At 56.2% G+C, this 19,717-nt stretch overlaps 1 protein-coding gene across 3 annotated transcripts; it reads right to left on the bottom strand.

The window, feature by feature from the left end:
* Window positions 1-187: 187 nt before the first annotated feature.
* Window positions 188-18,136, bottom strand: CRLF1 (cytokine receptor like factor 1). Of its 3 annotated transcripts, none has more exons than XM_031948190.1 (10): window positions 17,869-17,932; window positions 17,274-17,530; window positions 11,833-12,117; window positions 10,420-10,549; window positions 9,890-10,059; window positions 8,354-8,511; window positions 4,256-4,424; window positions 1,570-1,751; window positions 874-921; window positions 188-641 (listed from the first exon to the last, which is right to left on the bottom strand). In XM_031948190.1, the coding sequence occupies exons 2-10, from the start codon at window positions 17,386-17,388 to the stop codon at window positions 618-620; spliced, it is 1,281 nt and encodes a 426-aa protein (XP_031804050.1). In that variant the 5' UTR covers window positions 17,389-17,530; window positions 17,869-17,932; the 3' UTR covers window positions 188-617. The 3 variants fall into 3 exon arrangements, with proteins under 3 accessions (XP_031804050.1, XP_031804051.1, XP_031804049.1); XM_031948191.1 differs by having other exon boundaries at window positions 874-916; XM_031948189.1 differs by lacking the exon at window positions 17,274-17,530 and having other exon boundaries at window positions 874-916; window positions 17,869-18,136.
* Between the last annotated feature and the right edge of the window lie 1,581 nt (window positions 18,137-19,717).

Raw genomic sequence — 19,717 nt, 5'->3', positions numbered from 1 at the left:
CAGAAGGAATGGAGCAGTTTGGTCCTCGGGTCCTGTTCCGGCCCCTGACACTAGCCAGCCAAGTGGCCTTCAGGGGGCTTGCCGCACAAGTGCCAGCCCAGAGATCTTAGTATTCTGAGTTCCTTTTAGAGCAGCTCTGGCCCAGATGCTGTCTTCTCCCACCCCCCACTTGTCACTCACAAACAGCTTCACCAAAAATAAGTCGTTTATTTATAAGAATCTTTTGACAGAGAATTGGGCAGAAGCAGGAGGGGCTATGGGTACCGAAAGAGGCAGGGGCTTGGTCTCTCCCCACCCCTCCCCCAAGCCCTGCCTTGTTCTTCCCACACTGCTCCTGTTCTTCAGGACAGCTCCTTGCCAGACAGCCGAGGCGGCTGATGGCTCCGCAGAAGCCTGGGCTGCCCGTGTGGAGAACGGGCCCAGGCAAGGGAGGGATCGCTGGGCAAGGAGTGGGGGCTGCGGCTTAGGTGGGTGCCTTGTGCCCTGATGAACCCACAGTTCCAGTGCTTGGGAGAACTTGGGGGAGGGATCCCCAAATGTCCTCCCTCCATGTTTTGTAGACTCTGGAGGGGCCATTAGGGAAGGCAGATGTCCTCCTGGCCCAGGACCCAGGATCCCTAGAGTTTATCTCCTGGAAGGACCTACAGGCAAAGTGGGAAAGAAGCTCTAGAGGAGCAAAACGGGGCAGAATGTCCCCCTGCTCCCTCCCCCTGGTCTGCAAGCACCAGCCTCAGGGCCATGATGAGTTGTATTAACGGCAGGACTTGGAGGGAATGGGCAAAGTTGGGTTCCATGGAGGAGAGTCCTGTTTGGGGGACATGTGTGAATCCCACTCTCCTTCCTGCCCTCTCCCCCATCCAGAATCCTGCTTACCTCTCGCCGCGCTCCGTCTGCCCGAGGACAGGAGCCCCTCGTCCTGTGCTTAGAAAGAACATGAGTGATGTTTGAGGGTGTCTGTTCCAAGGCCGCTCTGCTCCCAGGCCCAGGCTCCCAGAAATGGCTGCCTTAAGGCAGGAGGGCTCAGAGCTGGCCCCTGGCACAGAAAAAGTGAGCTCCGAGGCCTTGGCTCTCAGGGTGGGTACACAGGGAGAAGCAGGGATTTGAGACAGCTGAGGGCTTGTCCGAGTCATACCCCAGACTTGCTGTGTGACCTCAGGCTGATGAGCTCTGATTTCTGAAAGGAGGGGGGTGGGCCGGGTCAAAGCTGTGGGTTGTGACCCTGTGGGGGCTACGTAACTCAATGTGAAGGTCACGAATTATGGTTTATTATCAGTGATGATACATCCTCAGTAACTGATTTTGTTTTATTTTATATACCTGCGGTTATATATACTGATTTGTTTTATATACTAGTGTCATGTAAAGATTTCTTGGGTGAGAAGGGGTCACAAGTGGGGAAGTTTAAGAAGCCCTGCTCTGGGTGATCACCCAAGTCCCTTCCAGCTCTGCAGTTATATACCTTAAGCTCAGATTTCATTCACCTGGAAGGAGGGAGGGCAGGGCGGCCCAGGAGGCAGGATTCTGGGACTACACGGAGGGCTGCCTTCTGGGGAAGGGGACCACACTTACCTGGTTGCGGGTCTTGTGGGATTTCTGCATCCAGGCTCGCCACTGGTCGTAGAGGCGGAAGCTGAGGTTGGGGCAGTAGGAGTGCTTCTTCAGCCAGCCGAGGAACTGCTTCAGCTCGCGCCTCACCGGCATGGAGCTGGGCTCCCCTCGAGGCTCGCAGGCCCCGCTGGAGCCCTGCCGCTCTGGGGGAGGGAGGGAGACGTCACACGCGCAGGAAGGAGGGAGGCAGCAGGCTCTGTGGGGATGCTCTGCCCGGGCCCTCGGGCCCTACTGTCTTTGAGGTTGTCCTAGGTCTAGGAGCAGGTGGTAGGTTCTGGGCTACCTGGGGCCTGGGAGTGAGAGCTGTTGTGGGCTCTGTGCGACCCGAGCCCCAGAGGCAGGATGGGCCGTGGGCTGGTGCTGTCTGGGAGCTAGACTTCTGGCTCTGGGCTTAAGCTCAGGAGGAGGGAGGGGGAGAGACAGAACAGATGAAAACAAGGGAGAAAGGGGGGATGGGGAGGAGAAGGGGCTAGAGGTCCCGAGGGGAGATAGGACCTAAGGGGCTGCCCGCCTCCAGATGAGCAGCGTGTCAGCAAACCTCTGTGCCCGCCAAGCTTATGTGTCCAGGGACACGCGGGTCCACATTGGTCTAACCTCCTGTGTGTCCGTCAGCGCCCTGGCATGGGGTGGGGCACTGAGTGAATGAAGGGGCATGACAGATGAATCTCCCCCTCGTTCCCTGGTTCATCCAGGCTTGAGAAAAGCTGAAGGGATTTCTTTCTTAAGCTTTCCACAAAGAAAGAACAGAAGTCCCTGTTGGGCTGAGCCCAGGTGTGTGTGGGGGGGGGGGGGGGAGAGAGAAGAGGAGGGAAAGGAAGAGAGAAAGAGGCATAGAGAGACAAAAAGAAAGGAAAGAGAGAAAGAGGGTCAGAGAGAGAGGAGAGGCACAGAGACACACAGAAAGAGAGGAAAGAGACAGAAAGAGAGAGAAACAGAAAGAAAGAGAAAGGGGGAGAGAGGTAGCCAAATGGAGAGAGCCATGGACAGAGAGAGAAGGAGAGACAGTGAGAGAGAAAGGGGGGAGAGAGGCAGACAAATAGAGAGAGCCATGGGCAGAGAAAGAGAGACAAATGGAGAGAAACAGAGAGATAGGAGAGAGGAAGACAGAGACAAATGGAAGTGGACAACCAGAGAAAAAGACAGATAGATGGGCATACACAGAGAAAGAGACAGCCCCCAGAGGTAGGGTGTTAGAGTCAGGATAGAAGGGGAAGAAATGGATGGATTTAGGCAGAGAGAGAGCAGGAATAGGAAATAATGATATTTGAAAGGAAAAAATGGAATGAGACCCTGGACAGAGAGAGAGAGATACAGGAGAGAGGAATGGAAAAAACAGGAGGCAAAGGAAGAGGAAAGAAGGGAGAAAGGAAAAGGGGGATAGAGTAAGGGCTGAGAGAGGAATGGAGTGGGCCCATGGGGGAGCAGACCCCCAAAAAACATGCTGGCTGGCCCTGTGGCTTCATGCCTGGCTTTGAGGATATCTCCAGGGACTGAACGAAGTGAGGAGTTATCTGGCCCTTTCCCTAACTCTGGTCTAAAAAACTGCTCTCCAAACTCAGCTGGATCCCCTCATAGCAGCCCCCGCAACCCCCAGCAGCGAAGTCCCGGTGTGTGGTTGGCAGGTGGTCCCCTCCCCCTGACTGGAGTCAGCCGAGCTGAGCCGGGCCGCATGGGTTACTACGGTGGGAGCCAGGGCCAGGGACCGCTCGGACGGATAAGGACATCAGCCTCACGTCATAAATAACAGGGGGGACCTGCTGACAAGTGCTGGCATTGCCTGCAGCAGGGAGGCCGAGGGAGGCCGAGGCCTTCCCTCCCCGGCGGGAAATCAGCCTCCAGCTGGCTCCTTTGCAAGAAACGCAGGTGCTGGGCACGCGGCGGGCCAAGGCTGTGGCCCCAGCCCCCAGGCCCCCTCCCCAGCACTCCCCACCCAGCCAGGGCCTTTCAGGAACAGAGTTAGAAAAATGAAGTTGCAGCCATGTGCATCCACCTCCCATCCCTCCCTCCCTCCTGCCCCCCTCCCAGGTGTTGAGGAAGGATAGAGCTGAGGCTCTTCTCTTGGCAGTCTGGGTTCTAAGGGCTCCTCATCCTCCCCAGCTCTGACATTCTATTCTAAGGCCCTCCTCACTCTGACATCCTGGGTTCTAAGGCCCTCCCAGCCTTGACTGCTTGGGTTCTAAGGGCCCTCCCAGCTCCAACATCCTGGGTTCTAAGGACCCTCCCAGCTCTGACCTCCTGGGTTCTAAGGACCCTCCCAGCTCCAACATCCTGGGTTCTAAGGGCCCTCCCAGCTACCAACATCCTGGGTTCTAAGGGCCCTCCCAGCCCTGACTGCTTGGGTTCTAAGGGCCCTCTCAGCCCTGACCTCCTGGGTTCTAAGGGCCCTCCCATCTCTGTCATCCTGGGTTCTAAGGGCCCTCCCAGCCCTGACCTCCTGGGTTCTAAGGGCCCTCCCATCTCTGTCATCCTGGGTTCTAAGGGCCCTCCCAGCTCTGACATTCTGGGTTCTAAGACTCCGTCAGCCTTCCCATTTTCTGTTTGAAGGTCCTCTCAAGCTCTGCCCTCCCTTGTTTTAAAGCCCCCTGGCTCTGTAGCCACACCAGCCTGCTCCGTGGCCATGGCGTGGTCTGCGGCAGGGTCCCCTCACCACTTCGGGGCGTGGAGGCTGCGGTGGGATGGCTCCACTCGCTCCAAATTCCTGCCTTCTTAGACCCGTAGATGCCGAAGGGATTGCAGCGCACCTGCACGAAGTACACGGTGCCTGGTTTCAGGCCGGCCAGGCGACATGAAGTCTGATTACTCACATCATCCACCACCTGCTCCGGGGTGGGAGAAGAACATGGTCAGGGAACCAGGCACTCCCTGCCCAGGTGAAAAGGGGCGAGGGGCTCTCGAAGAACAGGGAAACGCATGGCAGTCCATGGTTTTTGTCAGGGTCACAAGTCAAGGTGGTGACTGCCCACTATCTCTGTGTCCTTGGAAGGGTCTGGCCCCCTCTCTGAGCCTCAGTTTCCCCGTCTGGAAGTCAAGGTGGCTAAGCCATCCCCTGCCTCAACCTTTACTGCCCTCCCTTATTCCTTAAGCATACTTTTTCACTGTGCCTCCTGGAATTCTTGTTTCTTAATTAATAAGATGTACTCCATCAGACTTCCTTCTCTTGTCCCTGTTATTTTCTGGTTTGCAGGGAAACCCAGTTTCTGATGACATTGCTGCATTTTCTCTCACATCCTCCTTTTCTTCCTCCCCCTCTACACACATTCACACACACACACACACACACACACACACACACACACATCCTGGGGAAGCCCTCAGAATCTTTTTTCCCCCTCCCCACTGTCACTTTCAGTCTCTTTGCTTGCCATAATCCCTCAGCAAAACTCTCCTTTGAAGTTCCCTCTAATTAGGATTTCACACCTAATAGAAATTCCAAAGGCAGTTAGTTGCCCACCAGCCCCCGGGTCTCTTCCTCTTTTCCCAAGGTGTTCAATACTTGGTTCACAGTCCCCCCCCCCCCAAACTCCCTACTCTCACACTGAGCACCTCCCCCATCCAGCATCCCCTCAAACACTCTAACCTCTCGTTTCCTCAGCCTCCTCAGTTCCCAGCACCTCGACCTCTACCCAGGGTAGCTCATGTCTAGAAATGTTTATACACCGCATAGCTTATAGACCATTGGTCTTCACATCCCTCATAAACGTCTTACGTCCAGGATCCCAAACTCCTATTACTGATGATAACTGGCAATTAAAGGGTTTCAGAATTTGCAAATCATATTAGACTTTCTCTCTTTGGAGACTTTGCAACTCCATGAGGTACGTGCTGTTTGTCACCTCCACTTTACAGGTGAAGAAACTGAGACCAAGAAAGGGGCTGCTTATAATATAACCAAAGTAACTAATATACATACACACACACACACATATATATATATATATATATATGACTTACTATCTACCAGGCACTGTGCCAGTACTATACAATTATCACTTCATTTGAGCAGAATAACAACAACAATAATGATAGCTAATGTTTATATAGTGCTGTGTGCTGTATCCTTTATAATTATTACCTAATTTGAACATAATAAGAATTATAATAATTAGTTAACCTTTATATAGTGCTTACTGCACCAAGCTATGTGCTATGTGCCTTATAATCATTAACCTGGAGCACATAGATAGTGCACTTGGATAGAGCACCAGCCCTGAGGTCGGGAGGACCTGAGTTCAAATGTGTCTCAGACACTTAACACTTCCTGGCTGTGTGACCCTGGGCAAGTCACTTAACCCCCATTTCCTAAGCAAAAAATAATAATAATGATCATTATTGACTCATTTGATCCTCACAGGAGGATGCTAGTATTATCTCCATTTCACATATGGGGAAACTGAGGCAAACAGGAGTTAAGTGGTCTGTCCACAGCAGCTAGCAGATGCCTAAGGTAGGATTTGAAGTTGGGTCTTCCTGACTCCACATCCTTACATTATGTTACCCACTGCCTTATCTCATCCCCCTGGGACACCTTCAATCCTCCCAGTACCTCCAATCTCTCCATCCTTTATGAGGTCATCACTTCTGCTTTCACTTCATCTCCCTCCCTCCCATTCTTATCCCCACACATCAATGCTATTTCGTCCTCTCCACTCCAATCCCTTTCCCCCTTATCCTCTCAGTGCCCATGCCTTGCCAAAGCCCTGTCCTGGGATCCCAGCATTCTGCCTTCTCTACTCCTACCCACATGCGGCTGATGGAAATGGATGCATCTCAAAGCTGAGAGGTTGGGCTATCTTGTCTCAACTGAGCCCTCGTGGCAGCAGGATAGCCCTTTACTCCTGCCTAAATGATGCCTTATCCCACCGAGATGAAGGGTGTCCCGAGCCAGCTCTTCTCTCAAGCCTCCCCCACCCCCCACCCCCCTTCTTCTCGGCGTAGACCCTAATGCCTTAGATTACAGAGAAACACAGTTTATCTTGTCACCACCCTCATTTGTCCTTGACACAATCCCCTCTCCTCTCCTCTCTTATCTCAGGCTCGGAGTAAGAGATAACTCTGAGCTGATGCTTCTAACTGTAAGAGTGGATCCCATTGTAGCCCCTTCCCCAAGACTCTGTCCTGAGTCTTTTTCTCTACTCTATCATCAGCTACTATGGATTCAGTGATCACTTCACTGTAGGTAACTCCTAGGTCTATCTAACTAGTCTTTCCTAACTCCAGTCCAACCATCCATTGGCCAATTTGAACTAAATATCCCACCGGCATCTCCAGCACCACGAGTCCCAAACAGATTTTATTACCTCCCTCCTATCATCCCTCTTCAGAACCTCCCTACTGCTGCTCATCCCTCCAGTCACAGCCTCCATTTCTCATCCTCCTTCGTCCCATATAGCCAATCAGTTGCCAAGTCTCTTCACTTTAACCTCCTAAACATCTTGTCCCCTTCTCCCTGCTCACCCAGATGCACCTTACTTTAGGGGTTGAATCACCTTTTACTAGGGCTATTGCTACAGCTTTCTCATTGGTCTCCCCATACATCTGTTTTCCATAAAGCCATCAAAATGATTTTCTGTAGTGCAGGTCCAGCCACGCCATTCCCCTATTCAATAAACTAACTCTAGTGCTTATCTGCCCATCTTTTTATCTTTGCCCATATCCCTGAACCTCTCCATCCTCTATTGGCTCCCAGTCACCCCTCTGTTTGTCTGTTGACTTGCTTCCCTTTATTTCCAAACAGGATCAATTATGAGCTCCTCTGTTTGGCTTTAAAAGCCCTTTATAGCCTACTTTTCTAAGCTTCCTTATTAAGTCCTTTCCTACCCCACAACATTCAATCATACTGGCCTTCTGTATGACAATTTCCATGCATTAGCATTGACTCCCATGGCTCTGTTCCCCTTCAAAGCTCAGCTCAGTGCCTCCTTCTGTAGGAAGCTTTTCCTGATCCCTCAGCTGCTCCTGCTTCCCCCATTGTCCTGTGTCTATTTTATATGGACATAGATATATTCATTTTGTCTCTCCCTTCCCTTCCCTGATCATAGAATGTAAACTTTTTGAGGGCAAAACTACCTTTTTTTAAATTTAAAAAATGTCTTTTATCCCTAGCATCCAGCCCAGTACTGAACATACAGTAAATATTGAGTAAATGTTTCTTTATTGATTTATTGAACTAAGTGTTCGAATGATTGAAGTAGGCAGTTTATCTCCCTTTATAACTTTAATATTCAATGTTATGAAGTCCCTTCAACTTCCTTATTCATAAATAAGGAAGCATTTATCAAGTGCTTACTATGTGGCAGGCACTGTTGTAGGTGCTGCAGAATCAGAGACAAAGATGAAATGGTCCTACCCTCAATCCTATTTTTTAAAAGATTTCTTCAAGGTCTGCAATTTTCTATGTTCTAAGTCTCTCAGGTACTCAGTTTCCTCCTCTGTAAAATGAGAAACTTGGATTAGATGGTCTCTAAGGTTCCAACTAGCTCTAATTCTATGGTTTTTTTTTTTTTTTCATGAGATTTCTTCCAGTTCTGATAGTTTGCTATGAAAGGAGAGAGAGCTAGACAGAGACAGAGAGACAGAGAGAGAGAGACAGCCACAAAGAGAAGAAGAAAGGGGAGGAAGGGAGGGAGGGAGAAGGAAAGGAAGAGGGAGGCAGAAGCAGTGAGATTGTTCCTCTAGGAAGGAGGGGAAAAGGTAATCAGACCCCCGAGGGATGGGGTTGAAGGTCAGAGGGGAAATGTCATCTTACCTTCCACTCCACGCTGTCCTCCACCCGGTAACGGATCTGATACTTAGCTTGGAAAAGGAAGTCTTTGAGTGCTGGTGGGGAGTTCCAGTGGACACTCAGTTGGTCCTCCAAACCCCCCACTCGACTCACATGGACATCCGGCGGGGGGTCTGTTGTGACTGGTGAGGAATTGGGTCAGTTAATCTTCCCTCTAGCCACGCTCTAACCAGTTGCACACAAATGGTACTGGGACCAAAACATGGGGAGAGAGACAATCTGGGACCGGGTATTGTGGGGGGTACCCCAATGGGCTTCAACAAAGATTTCTGTCCCTCAGTCAGCCTAGTCTCCTGGGGGCTTGGATGGAGCTGGGACCGGGGATTGAGAGCTCCTTTCTTTGCCATGGCTCTTTGAAGGGACAGTCGAGGTCCAAACTGGCTCTTTTGAGAGGAGGAAACCATCTCAGAGTGGCTGGGTCACAGAGCCAGGGGGTTCCAAGGTGGGGGTGCCCTGTCAGCAGTCTGCACTGGGCTGAGGGATCGCCCCATCCTCTTCCCCCCTTCCGCAGACACATCTTTCAGGAGCTCTGGGCTGACGCCAGCCCTGCTCCCTTGTGTATGCTGGGGGGAGCCCCAGTACTGAAAGGGTTAAGGACTGGGGGCTGCCTGGGGGAAAGGGAGGCTGAGAAACATCCTAATTAGATTAGGACCAATTCTGCTCACAGATCATCTATTTCCTGCCTTCCGGTCCTCCCCCCTGCCCTCAGACCAGGTCCGGCTGCTTCCCAAGGAGGGGGCCGGGGCTGGGTCTCCCCGGCCCCTCCCTGACCTGAAGGCTCCTGTTCCCCTTCCCCTCCCCGCTCCCAAAGGGCCCCCACACCTGGCCCAGGCTGAGGGGGAGGGGCCCAGAGACCAAGCCCAATCCCAGCCCCAGCCATAGCCCCATCCCAACTGGGAGGGAGGGGGAAGGGGGAGGGCAGGGACCTGGGGCTTCAGAGGAAGGAGTTGGGCCCCACCCCGAGGGCAAACCAGAGCCAGGTGTTTTCCGTGGGGTGTCCAGGGCCCCAGGACAGGGATCGAGACTAGGATGCCCCGCCCAACCCCCCACCCCCAACCCCCCCTCCAGCCAAGCAAGAACTTAGCCTCCCAGAGAGGGAGGGAAGAAAGGCAGAGAGCCGTGGAGATGGAGGAAGGCTGAGGGACTAGGGGAGTATACAGACAGATGGATGGGGACCAGGGAGAGCAGGAGAGTGGGAATCGGAGGGATTCAGGTGGGGGACGGAGCCAATAGAAAAACACAGGGCTGAGCTGGGAGCTGACAGATGGGGGACGGGCAGAGAGACCGGGACAGAGTATCAGGAAGGGAGCAAACGTCCAGGCCGAAGGAGCGGATCCATGGGCCAGTGGGCCTGCCGAGCAGATGGTCAGGAAAGACCTCTTGGTCCTGGACCTCCATCCCTAGAAGGGCTGGAATCCTGCTGGGAAAGTCCTAGAGGAGTGAGGAGGGGAGTGAAGAGTCGGGGGGCTGGAGGGGGCTGGGGCCTGGAAAAAACCTCACCCACATCGAGGATGTCCAGTGTGACCACCTCTGACCTGGCCGAGCCCAGGCGGTTAGTGGCCTCCACCCAGATCTCATAGGGCGTGAATAGTGCCAGGTCCTTGGGAATGTGGCAGGAATAGGGCCCCACGGTGTGGTATTCTTGGCATGTATTATCCTGCCCGTACCACCTGGTTTAGGGAGACAAAGGACACCCCCCTACACACACACCCTGGAGCCCGGGCTGTCCTACCCCCTGGGTATCCCCTCACCTTCCTCTCTTCCCCTTGCCAGGAAATCCCTTCCCTGGGCCCCTTCCTACGCTCCCCTCCTCCAGGGATTTGCCTCCTGGATGGCCCCTCCTCAGGCTAAGGGAATCCCAGATCTCTCCCACCCTCCCTGGGGGACTCCACAGCTCCAATCCCTGGGCCCTCTTTCTGCAGCCCCCCCAAGGCCCTGGTTCCATCCTTCCTCCCCAGCCTGGTCCCCCCATCCCTGGCCCTGCCCTTCGTAGCTAGAGGGACGCCAAGCCTCCTCACACGCGTACTTACCGAAGTTTGTATTTAAGGGTATAGTTGGTATGGAGGAAGGTCTCCCCCTGGGTGCCTGGGAACCAGCGGCAGGTCAAATCTTTCATGTTCTTAGACCAACAGCTGATGTTAACAGGCTTCTCAGGGGGCACTGGGGGGATGGGGAGATGAAGGTAAGCAAGGTGGGGAGGGACCCTCCCAGAGCTTAGACCCCCACTCCCACCTCAGTCCGGCCCTCCAGTTAGGAGCAGAGGACTAGAGGAGGGGCGGGAGCCTGGGCAAAACCGGAACCGGACTCCCCAAGGAGCTGGGCCTGAGGCTGGGGGAGTCGACGCCTCCTGATTTATTCCTCCTTTATTTCGAGGAAACGTGTTTGCAGCCGTGGACCCTGCCTAGGATCCGGTTACGCAGTGTCGGGGTCTGTGCTGGGGTCTTGGAGCGCTTGCTCCCTGGGAGGGGAGAGGAAGAGGCGAGTGTCCGTTCCTGCCCAAATCCCCGCTTTCCCCTGAAAGACTCTGGGACATGTTAAATATAAATGAGCCCAAGTTCTTTGTGAATGTGGACTGGGGCTGACAGGAACTGTGGGGCTGCTCTATTGTTACCAAGGAGTTTAGTCCAGAGCTATGGGAACTGAAGCCCAGTCTGAGGCTCTGGGCCCAAACAGAGGCAGAGGAGGAAGAGGAGGAGGAGAAGAGGAGGAGGAGGAGGAGGAGGAGGAAGAAGAGGAGGAAGAGGAGGAGGAGGAGGAGGAGGAGGAGGAGGAGGAGGAGGAGGAGAACTACCAGCTGGGCCCCTTATCATCAGCCCATGCACCTCCTGTTCCTGCTCTCCTGCTCACTGAGGCACTTCTCCAGGGGCTAACATCCTCCCCCTCCCAGACCTGGTTCCTCCTCTCTAAGGGTTCAGAGGGTGTGCAAAGCCCTTTCTTTCTCACATCAAGGCACAGGGGCAGGGATTTCCTTCGGCCAGAGGTGTTAGTGCTTACAGAACAGGGGAGGAAGAGGGAGTGAGCCGGTCTTTAATGTGGCTCAGATTCCTTCTTGTGGGAGGACAGAAAGAGGAAATATGTCATTCTTGTTGGCCGACCCTGTGTTCCCCATGACCCCAGCATGGCCAGATCCGGTCCCAGTCACCCCTTGTCCCATCATAGAAACTCCCAGAAATGGGGACTCCAGTAAGTTGGCTCCAAGAGCCTTTCAAACCACCTCAAAGAAAAGGCATCTGAGGTCCCCTGAGCCCCTCTGGGTCTGAAGGAATGGGAGATAGGGACTAGTGGGGTGTTGAGGGGCATCTCTCTGAGCCCCTCTGGGTCTGAAGGAGTGGGAGCCCCTCTGGGTTTAGGAATGGGAGATAGGGACTAGTGGGGATGCCGAGGGACATCCCTGATGGTGAGGATGGTTAGGGGAGTTGCAAGGGCAGAGGTGGAGCACATACAGCCAACATAGAGGCAGGAGCCCGCGAGGATGCTCCCATCCCGGGCATGGCACACTAGGTTGTCCCCTGACTGCTGCTTGGAGCCGTTGAGGTTGGCCAGGGCCAGGCCCAGGGTGGTGGCGTTGAGGACCTGGGAGAGCTCGGGGGCCAGCCGCCGGCCGTTGAGGGTCCAGTAGAGCCCTTCAGCCGTGGGCGCGTCACCGCTGCTCACGCTCACTGAACAGGTAGCGTGGAGGGAGGAGCCGATGAGCAGCGTCGGGTCCTGGGGGACGATCACAGCCAGGTCTGGGGTCAGAGAAACAACAGCCCATCAGGCTCAGGGGCCTGGGCACTCGCTGTCAGGAGTGCATGGGGGCAGAGGGCTGGAGGGCCTCTGGGGACCTCATCAGGCTTTAAGGAAAAGGGGGGGAGAGATGGTCGGTACACCACAGAGAACTTTGGGATGGAAGTCGGGACGCTCCGGTAGGAGTTCCAGCTCTGCCACCTTCTGGAAAATGCTGAGGAAGCCATGTCTCCTCTCTGGACCTGTTTCCTTACTTGCACAATCAGATTGCATGATCTTTAATGCCCTCTCCAGCTCAAAATTCTTTGATGCTGTGGGTTCATGTCCTGGAGGCTGGGCCATTAACTTCCTGGGTGATCTTGAGTAAGTCATTCCTCTCTGGACCTTAGTTTTTCCATCTATCCAATGTGGACATTGGCCATTTCTATCTCCACTTGGGATGATCCCTGGAACACACCAGCCCAGTGGGATCCCCACCACCCACCAGCTCCTCCTTTGTCCACTGGCAGACCCTAACAGCTCAGCTTGGGTCAGAACGCCTCAGAGGGCTGGATGATTTCTCCTCGCCCACCTGCCCTCCACCTGAGCAAGTTCTCTCATGCGGCCGACACCTCCCATCTCCACGAGCAGTCTAATTTCCAGATGCTCTGGGACAAGACAAGTTCAATGAATTGAACCAGTCTCTAAAACCCAAGTCTTTTCCTTAGGAAGCCTTCCCTTCTTGCCCTGCTCAGTTTTCCTGTAATAACTGACTTATTTTCTCCCTCTCTGATGGTTTTCTTAACATCGGGCATTACAGCCACCTGTATGGGTCACATGCAACCTTTCGGAAGCCTTCTCTTCTTGCCCTGCTCAGTTCTCCTGTAATAACTGACTTATTTTCTCCCTCTCTGATGGTTTTCTTATTTAACACTGTGCACGGGTCGCCTGCAGCCCACCAGATTGAGCACTCCATGAGGACAGGCAGGGACCCTGTCTTAGCTGTATTTGGTTTCTTTCCTTTGTCCCCCCCAGGCTCCAGCCACTGGCTCTCTCCCAGCAAGCACTCGCTCAATGCCTCCTGTTTATTCTCTTGGTGGTGGTGGTGGTGGGGGGGGAGGGCAGTAATCCTGTGCTCTTCCCTATCCTCCCTTGGCTGGGGAAGGGGGTGGACTGGGGACGAGCCAGCTGATGCGGCCGCCTCCTCCCTTCCAATCCTCCGGCCGAAAACATCTGAGATGGCTGGGATTTCTATGGGCAGATTTGGCAGTGGGCTTTGTCTACTTGGAGCATGAGATATAAATTGAATTTGGGGCTCTGTCCAGGGAGTGCCTGAAGCCTGAGCCATCCCTGCGAGCGGTGCGACGGATGGATGTGCTGGCGGCTGCAGCAGAGGAGGGGCAGGGGGAGAGGAGGGCCAGTGAGGGCAGGATCCCCGGCTGGCCAGCCCTTCCCAAGGGGCTTCACTTCCTGGGCCCCGGCAGCCGCCCCCCCGGCCCCCGAGGTCCTGGTGAGCTTCCTAGTTACGGGCCCTGTGACCACGGGGGCAGCTTGCACAGGAGATTTCTGACAGAGCAACAGAAAAACATGTTGGGAAGCCGTGTGCAGCCAAGCCCGCCCCAGTAATCTGGTTTGGAGGTCACAGTGAGAGAAGCGTTACCAAGAGAGCCGGCCTCCTCGCTAATTCGGAATTCCTTCAGCATGAAACTCTGACGCGGAAGCCCCCGCGCCCTCCCGCCTGCCGGCGCCTCTGCCCAGCCCACCCACCGCTTCCTGCCTCCCGGGCAGGGGCGGGGGCACCCCAGGGGGATGGCCTGGAGACCCCTCTTGCCCTGGCCCACTCAGGGTCAAGGGTACCCAGGGAGCATCCCCATGCAGAAGAGAGGCCTTCTGGAGGCAGACTAGAGGGGGCTGTCTGGGGGGTCTAGACCCTCTTGGTGGGAGGTGTGTGTGTATGGGGGGGTGTCTCTGGCCCTATTTGTGCCAAAGCCCTCCCTAACTCTAGTCCTGCCCACTCCCCAGCACCGCTTTGGCTCCTCTCCTCTGTCTTATCCCAACCCCAGCGTGGCGCCTCTCCCAGATGCCACAGCTGCCGTCGGGGGTCTTGGCCGCCCGTTGTGGATCTGTGGGCACCGGCGGGCAGTGCCAGCCAGCAGCCCGCTGAGGAAGGGGGGGTGTCTCTTGTTTTCCTTCAGCTGGCGGGAGGAAGGAGGGCTTCAGGCCCAGTGCTTCCTGGGCCCTCCCTAGTCCCACACCCCCTTCCGGCACTGGCTTGGGGGTCCCTCAAAAGGGGAGCGGCCAGGCTGGCCTCTGGCCTGCTGCTGGAAGAGGGGCAGAAGAGAATGGGGAGAGAGCAGCCCCCAGAAAGAACAAACGGAAGATCGAGCATAAACAATGCATAAAAACTATATTTCCCGACGTGGAAAGGAGGCGGCTGAGACATTCCACGAGGCTGGGTGGCCGAGAGCCCGGGGGTGGGGTGGGGAACCACAAATTTATAGAGCCCACGGCACTGCCTGCCCGACCTGGCTGAACTCAAGGCCTCCAGAAGCGGGACCCATGACTCCTTCGGCCTCCCTCTGCCCTGCTCTGGCCCAGGGGCTGAGGCAGCCCCCCCTCTCTTGGCAGGGAGCTCCCCTCCTCTCGGGCTTGGGCTCCTCTCTCTCCATCTCCCCCCTCCTCCACCCGCCCCAGCCTTCCACCCAGAGTGATGGGAGCTGAGCTGAGCAAGCGAGGGAGCAAGGGAGCTGTGCAGACTGCTGGCTCCCGGGGCCAGCGACTTTAACAATGTTTTTCCGATCCACAGCCTGGCCCGTTATTAAAAAGGAAGAACATGTGTTTTAAAAGGGAAAAGTGTGAAGTTTTCAGATTGGAGCGGAAGGGGCCAGGGAGGCGGGTGGAGGGGGGCTGGCGAGGCCCAGGATAGACGGGGCAAGCTCAGAATTTGGGTCCATACCTGCTGGACACTTTACGACTGGACTATAAAACCAGATTGCTGATCAGGTGCTAAGTCACATCATAAAGTCGAAACACATTGTAGAGGTGTGAGGATCTTTTATTTAATTTTTTTTTTCTTAAAGAAAGAAACACACAACAACCCCCTCTGCACAGACACACACTCCCCTCCTCCTCCTCCCTCTGGTCCTCCACAAAGGAAGGGAACAAAGGTAGGCTGAACTGTCCCTTGCATTCGGGGGTTTTCTCTGGAGGCCCCAACCCTAGCCAAGCTTCCCCCTCCCCACTCCTGCCTGCACCATTTACTTCTTCTTTGACCCATACTGGAGCCAAGCTACCCCAACCTCTCCCTCCATCCCCCACCCCAGATTCTTCTCCCAGCTTCCCACTGAGACCTTGCCCAGAGTAGACCAGTGCCATGGGGGAGGGCACTGAGAACAAGCCGAGTCCACAGTGGGGAGTGATCAGAGGGTGAAGAAGGTTTTGAAGGGTATGAATGAATATCTGATGCCCTTCAGGGCGGTGCTGGGAAACAGATTTGTGGTGATGGAGAGTGTTTATAGGAGAGGGCGATGGATTTTGTTTTTGTTTTTTTTTTGTCTCGATTTGCAAGCCTGCGTGTGTCTGAATTTGTGCGTCCAAGTTTGTGTGTTGATCTGGAGGCTTGAATCTGAATAGGATTTTGTGGGAGTGTGTGGATAAGTTTATGTTGGCCCCAGAGTGTGTAGGAGCCAAATACAGTTTGTGTTTGAATGTGATTAGGTGACTGTGTGACTGAGGGGATGTGAGTCTGTGTGGCTGTGTTTGTGTGAGTGCAGATGAGTGTTTGTATATATGTTCATTTGTGAAGCTGGACAGAGATGCCTTTGCCGAAGTGTGACTGAGCGGGGTCCACGTACCCATCCAGCCCCAGACTCGGTCTCACAGGTTCAGCACGGGGCAGTTTTCCAAAGCTCCGCTCTCGGAGCTGCTCCAGCCCCAAGATGAAGGAAAGGAGGAGGGTGGGTAATGCTGGCTCAGGACAATACCAGTCTGGGCGGTAAAACGGACCGGCTTGGGAGAGGGGCACGGAGGAGGAAAGGGGGGAAGCAGCCCCATTCTTGGAAGGCTCATCCCCGGGGACCCCGGGCCGGAGCCAGGCGGAGCAGGAGTTGGAGCCCAGAGCGACCCCGCAAGCGACCCCGGCACTGAACCATCTCACCCCTTCCCCTAGCTCATCCCGTCAGCCCGGGAGGGGGCAGGCCAGGCTGAGCATCACCTTACTCCCCCCCTCCCCACCCCCCAACACACACACACTTTCCAGCCTCTCGGTCCATGGCGCGGTTCACTTCTGGGTCCCCTTCCCCCACCCTTCCACTCCTTGTTTCTAGATCGGGAGACCCAGGACTCGATCCGATCCCTCCCGTATGGGTGTCGGAGACACTAAGGTGCTGGTGTACTCGGAGCCCAGGAAAGAAGGAGAGGCAGCGAGGCGGGGCGATGCAGGGTCTGGGCCGGCTCGGGGGGCCAAGGCCGGAACGCGACCCTAGGCTACAAAGAGGGGTGATGCGATGTGCTCAAATACCCCTTACTCCCGCGGCGAGCAGCAGAGGGAGCCCCGGAAGGCTCCAAGGCTGCCCCCGAGCTGAAAAGAGGGGGGTAATTTGCGGGGGAAGGCGGACTGCCCAGGGAAGAGGCCCGCTTCTCGGAGAGCGGGATGACTCGCCCCCTCAGTTAACCCGGGCCAGGTGAAGACCCAGGGGCCACAGGCGCTGCCCTTCTCCTATTCGGGACCCCTCGCCCCGCCCGGCCCGTGCTCCCCCAGTCTAGCGCGCCTTGCAGGTGGTGCGGACCCGCTGAGAGAGAGAGAATGCCGGGGGACAGGCTCTTATCTCGTGCGCCCAGGCCCAGGGCCGTGCCCGGCCGGTACCCGGCTAAGCGCAACCTCCCACCCTAGCCAGAAGCCGACCCCCGGAGCCCGCCCGAGGCGCGCTGCGCTCCGGGCCTGCCCATCCCGCCTCGCCCCGGGCTGGCGCCTCCTCCTCCTCCCCCCTCGCCCCGGGGCCCCGCGGGGGCTCCCCGGGGCCCCTTCCTTTGTTCCCGGGCCAGCCAGGTGCCGCAGGCCGGGAGGGGGGCCGAGGGGAGAGAGCTGGACTCCAGCCTGGTCTGGAGCATCCCCCGGCGCCTCCCGGAGCTGGGGAGTGTGAGTGCCTGGGGTAGGGGACGGTTCGGGGTAGGTACTCACAGCTTCCAGCTCCGGCTCGCAGCGCTCCGAAGGCGAGCAGCGCCAAGGCTAGCATGGTCCGCGCCGCGGGGAGGGCAGCGCCCTGCCTCAAGCCTCCGCCCGGAGCCCGCAGCATCCGGCGGCCCCGAGCTCGGGGGAAAAGCAGGTCCAGCGGGAGTCGGGAACAGGGAGTGGGGGAGCGGGAGGCGGCGAGTGGCCAGGGGAGAAGGAGACGGGCGCGCGGAGCCGCAACAAGTTTCGGAGAGTCCGGGGCAAGTCTGAGCAACCGAAATTGACAAGCTGCTAATGCTCCTCTGGCCCCGCCCTGCCCCGCCCCCGGGGGGGCCTGAAATTAACAAGCCCTCCACTGCTGGGACTCCAGACTCCTCTCACTGTCCCCCTCTCTCCACTGCCCCCTCCCGCTTTCCTCCTCCTTTCTCTCCTCCTCCCCTTCCTCAGCCTCCCCCCAACCCCCAACCCAGCCTCCCCCTGCGCCCTCCCTCCCCCTTGCGCCTTGCTCCGATGGGGGGGGGGGCTGTTCATTGGAAAGGGGGGGAAAGAGAAAAAGATACAAACTCAGGAAAGAAAAGAGGGAGGGAAAAAAGTTCAAACCCACTTAGTGACATTAGCTGAGCGGCTCCTTCTCCTGTTACCTCAGCCCAAGCGGCCCCGACGTGACGCAAGCCGGGGACGAAAGACGGCTCTGCTAGAGGCTCCAAGGTCGGACTGCCCCAGGGAGGGGACCCGAAACACACCCTCAAATACACCCCCCCCCGGGCCCGCCCAAGGAATGAGGGTGGAGGGGGGGTTTCCTGCAGGAAGGATGTCATCTGGGCCGAGCTTCTCCCCTCTCTCTCTTCTCTGTCTGCTTGGACTCTGGCTCTCCTTTCTCCCCACTCGGAAAAATCCACTCCGGTTCTCAAGGCCGGGCCAAAGGGAGGCCCCGGACCGGGGCCGGGTGGTAATAGTCAGGAGGTGCATCCACCTTTCAGTACCAAACCCCAAAAGCAACTTTTTCTTTCCTCTTTAAAATTTTTAAAAGTTTTCGTTTTTATTTTCCCCCCCCCACTTGGAACTCTCCTTGGGTCTCTTCCTCAGAGTCCAAGTCCCCCCATTCCCTTCTTTGTCACAACCCACCCAACGTCCTCAGGCCCTTGGGACGGGAACAAAAATTTTCAATAAACAAACATTAAGGGGATTTCCAACCCTCCTTCTTTGTTGATCCCTTTTTACCCCATTGTTGGAGGGGCCCCGAGGGGCCATGGTGACACAGATCCATCTGGGTTCTTCCCCTCAAATTGCCCAGTTACTCCCATTCCGGGGTGTGTGTGTTGGGGGGGCGGGGGAGGCTTGGAGCAAAGGCTGTCTGCCCACCTTCCCCTGGAATACACGCCCGTTGCATCCAGCCCGTTCCCCGGAAAGGTTCTCGACCCAGGCTTGCTTCCCTCCGCTTGACGTGGCTGCTCCCGGCCCCGGCCCCCCGGGCTGGGTCCTAGCCGGGCCCCGCCTGGAGCGCACCCCCAGCCAGCCGGGTGTGGAGGATGGGAGGGAGAGAGGAAGCGAGGGAGAACAAGCAGACTCGTGAGTGCGCTCTTGGGGCACCTGCCCCCTGCCACAGCCCAGAGCCAGAGTTAGTCTTAAAACCGACTGGTCGCGCAGGGTGGGGATGGGGGTGTGGAGAAGAAGCGAGATTTGCCTTTAAACCCTTCCTTCTCCTCGGTTCGTAGCGAGCTAAATGCAGCCGGGGAGCCGGAGACCGGAGTGCGGTCAGCCATCCGCCAAGCGGCTGCACGGTGCAGCAGTTCGAGACTTTCCCCATTTCCCCGGCTCAGACCCTGCAGCTTCCCCCTCTTTTCCTCCCAGCCTCGTGGATCGGGATCGGAGCACTGTGGGCGCGTTAGTCCCGGCCGGTCAGCGGTGCTGACGTGAAGACTCGTGGGCATCTTGCCCTGCAGCCGTGTCTTGTGAAAGAGCCGGAAGATGGAGGCGGCCAGGGGTCCCAGAGGAGGCGAGAGCTGGGGTTGGGGTGGGGGTGAGGGGAATAGAGAAGGAGACCAACAGGTTCGAGGGTTAGGAGCGCTTCGGTTTAGGAACCGCGGCTAGAGCTTGGGGGAGAATACCCTGCCTCTGGATTCCTAAAGCTGGGAGCGATCTGGGAGAAAAAACTCCTTCGTTTTACAGAGAGGGAAACTGAGGTCTAGAGGGGAAAAAGCGGCATTCCGGAGATCACACAGCGAATCAAAGGCAGAGCCAAGACTCAAATCGAGATTTCCGTGAATCCCTCTGCTAGCAGCATCCAGCGGTGACCACCAGCAAACTGGGGCGAACATAGCACCCTCTACCGGAATCAGGGAAATTCCCGGGTCCGGGATCATCCCTAGAAAAGGGAGAAGGGAAGGAGAAAAATGAATTTCTCCCTCTTCTCCCCATCTTGAAAGCAAGTGAAGCTGGAAAAGAAGAGGAGA

This window comes from Sarcophilus harrisii, chromosome 1, assembly GCF_902635505.1.
Source record: "Sarcophilus harrisii chromosome 1, mSarHar1.11, whole genome shotgun sequence".
Taxonomy (NCBI): domain Eukaryota; kingdom Metazoa; phylum Chordata; class Mammalia; order Dasyuromorphia; family Dasyuridae; genus Sarcophilus; species Sarcophilus harrisii.
This window is presented reverse-complemented; position numbering and strand designations above follow the sequence as displayed.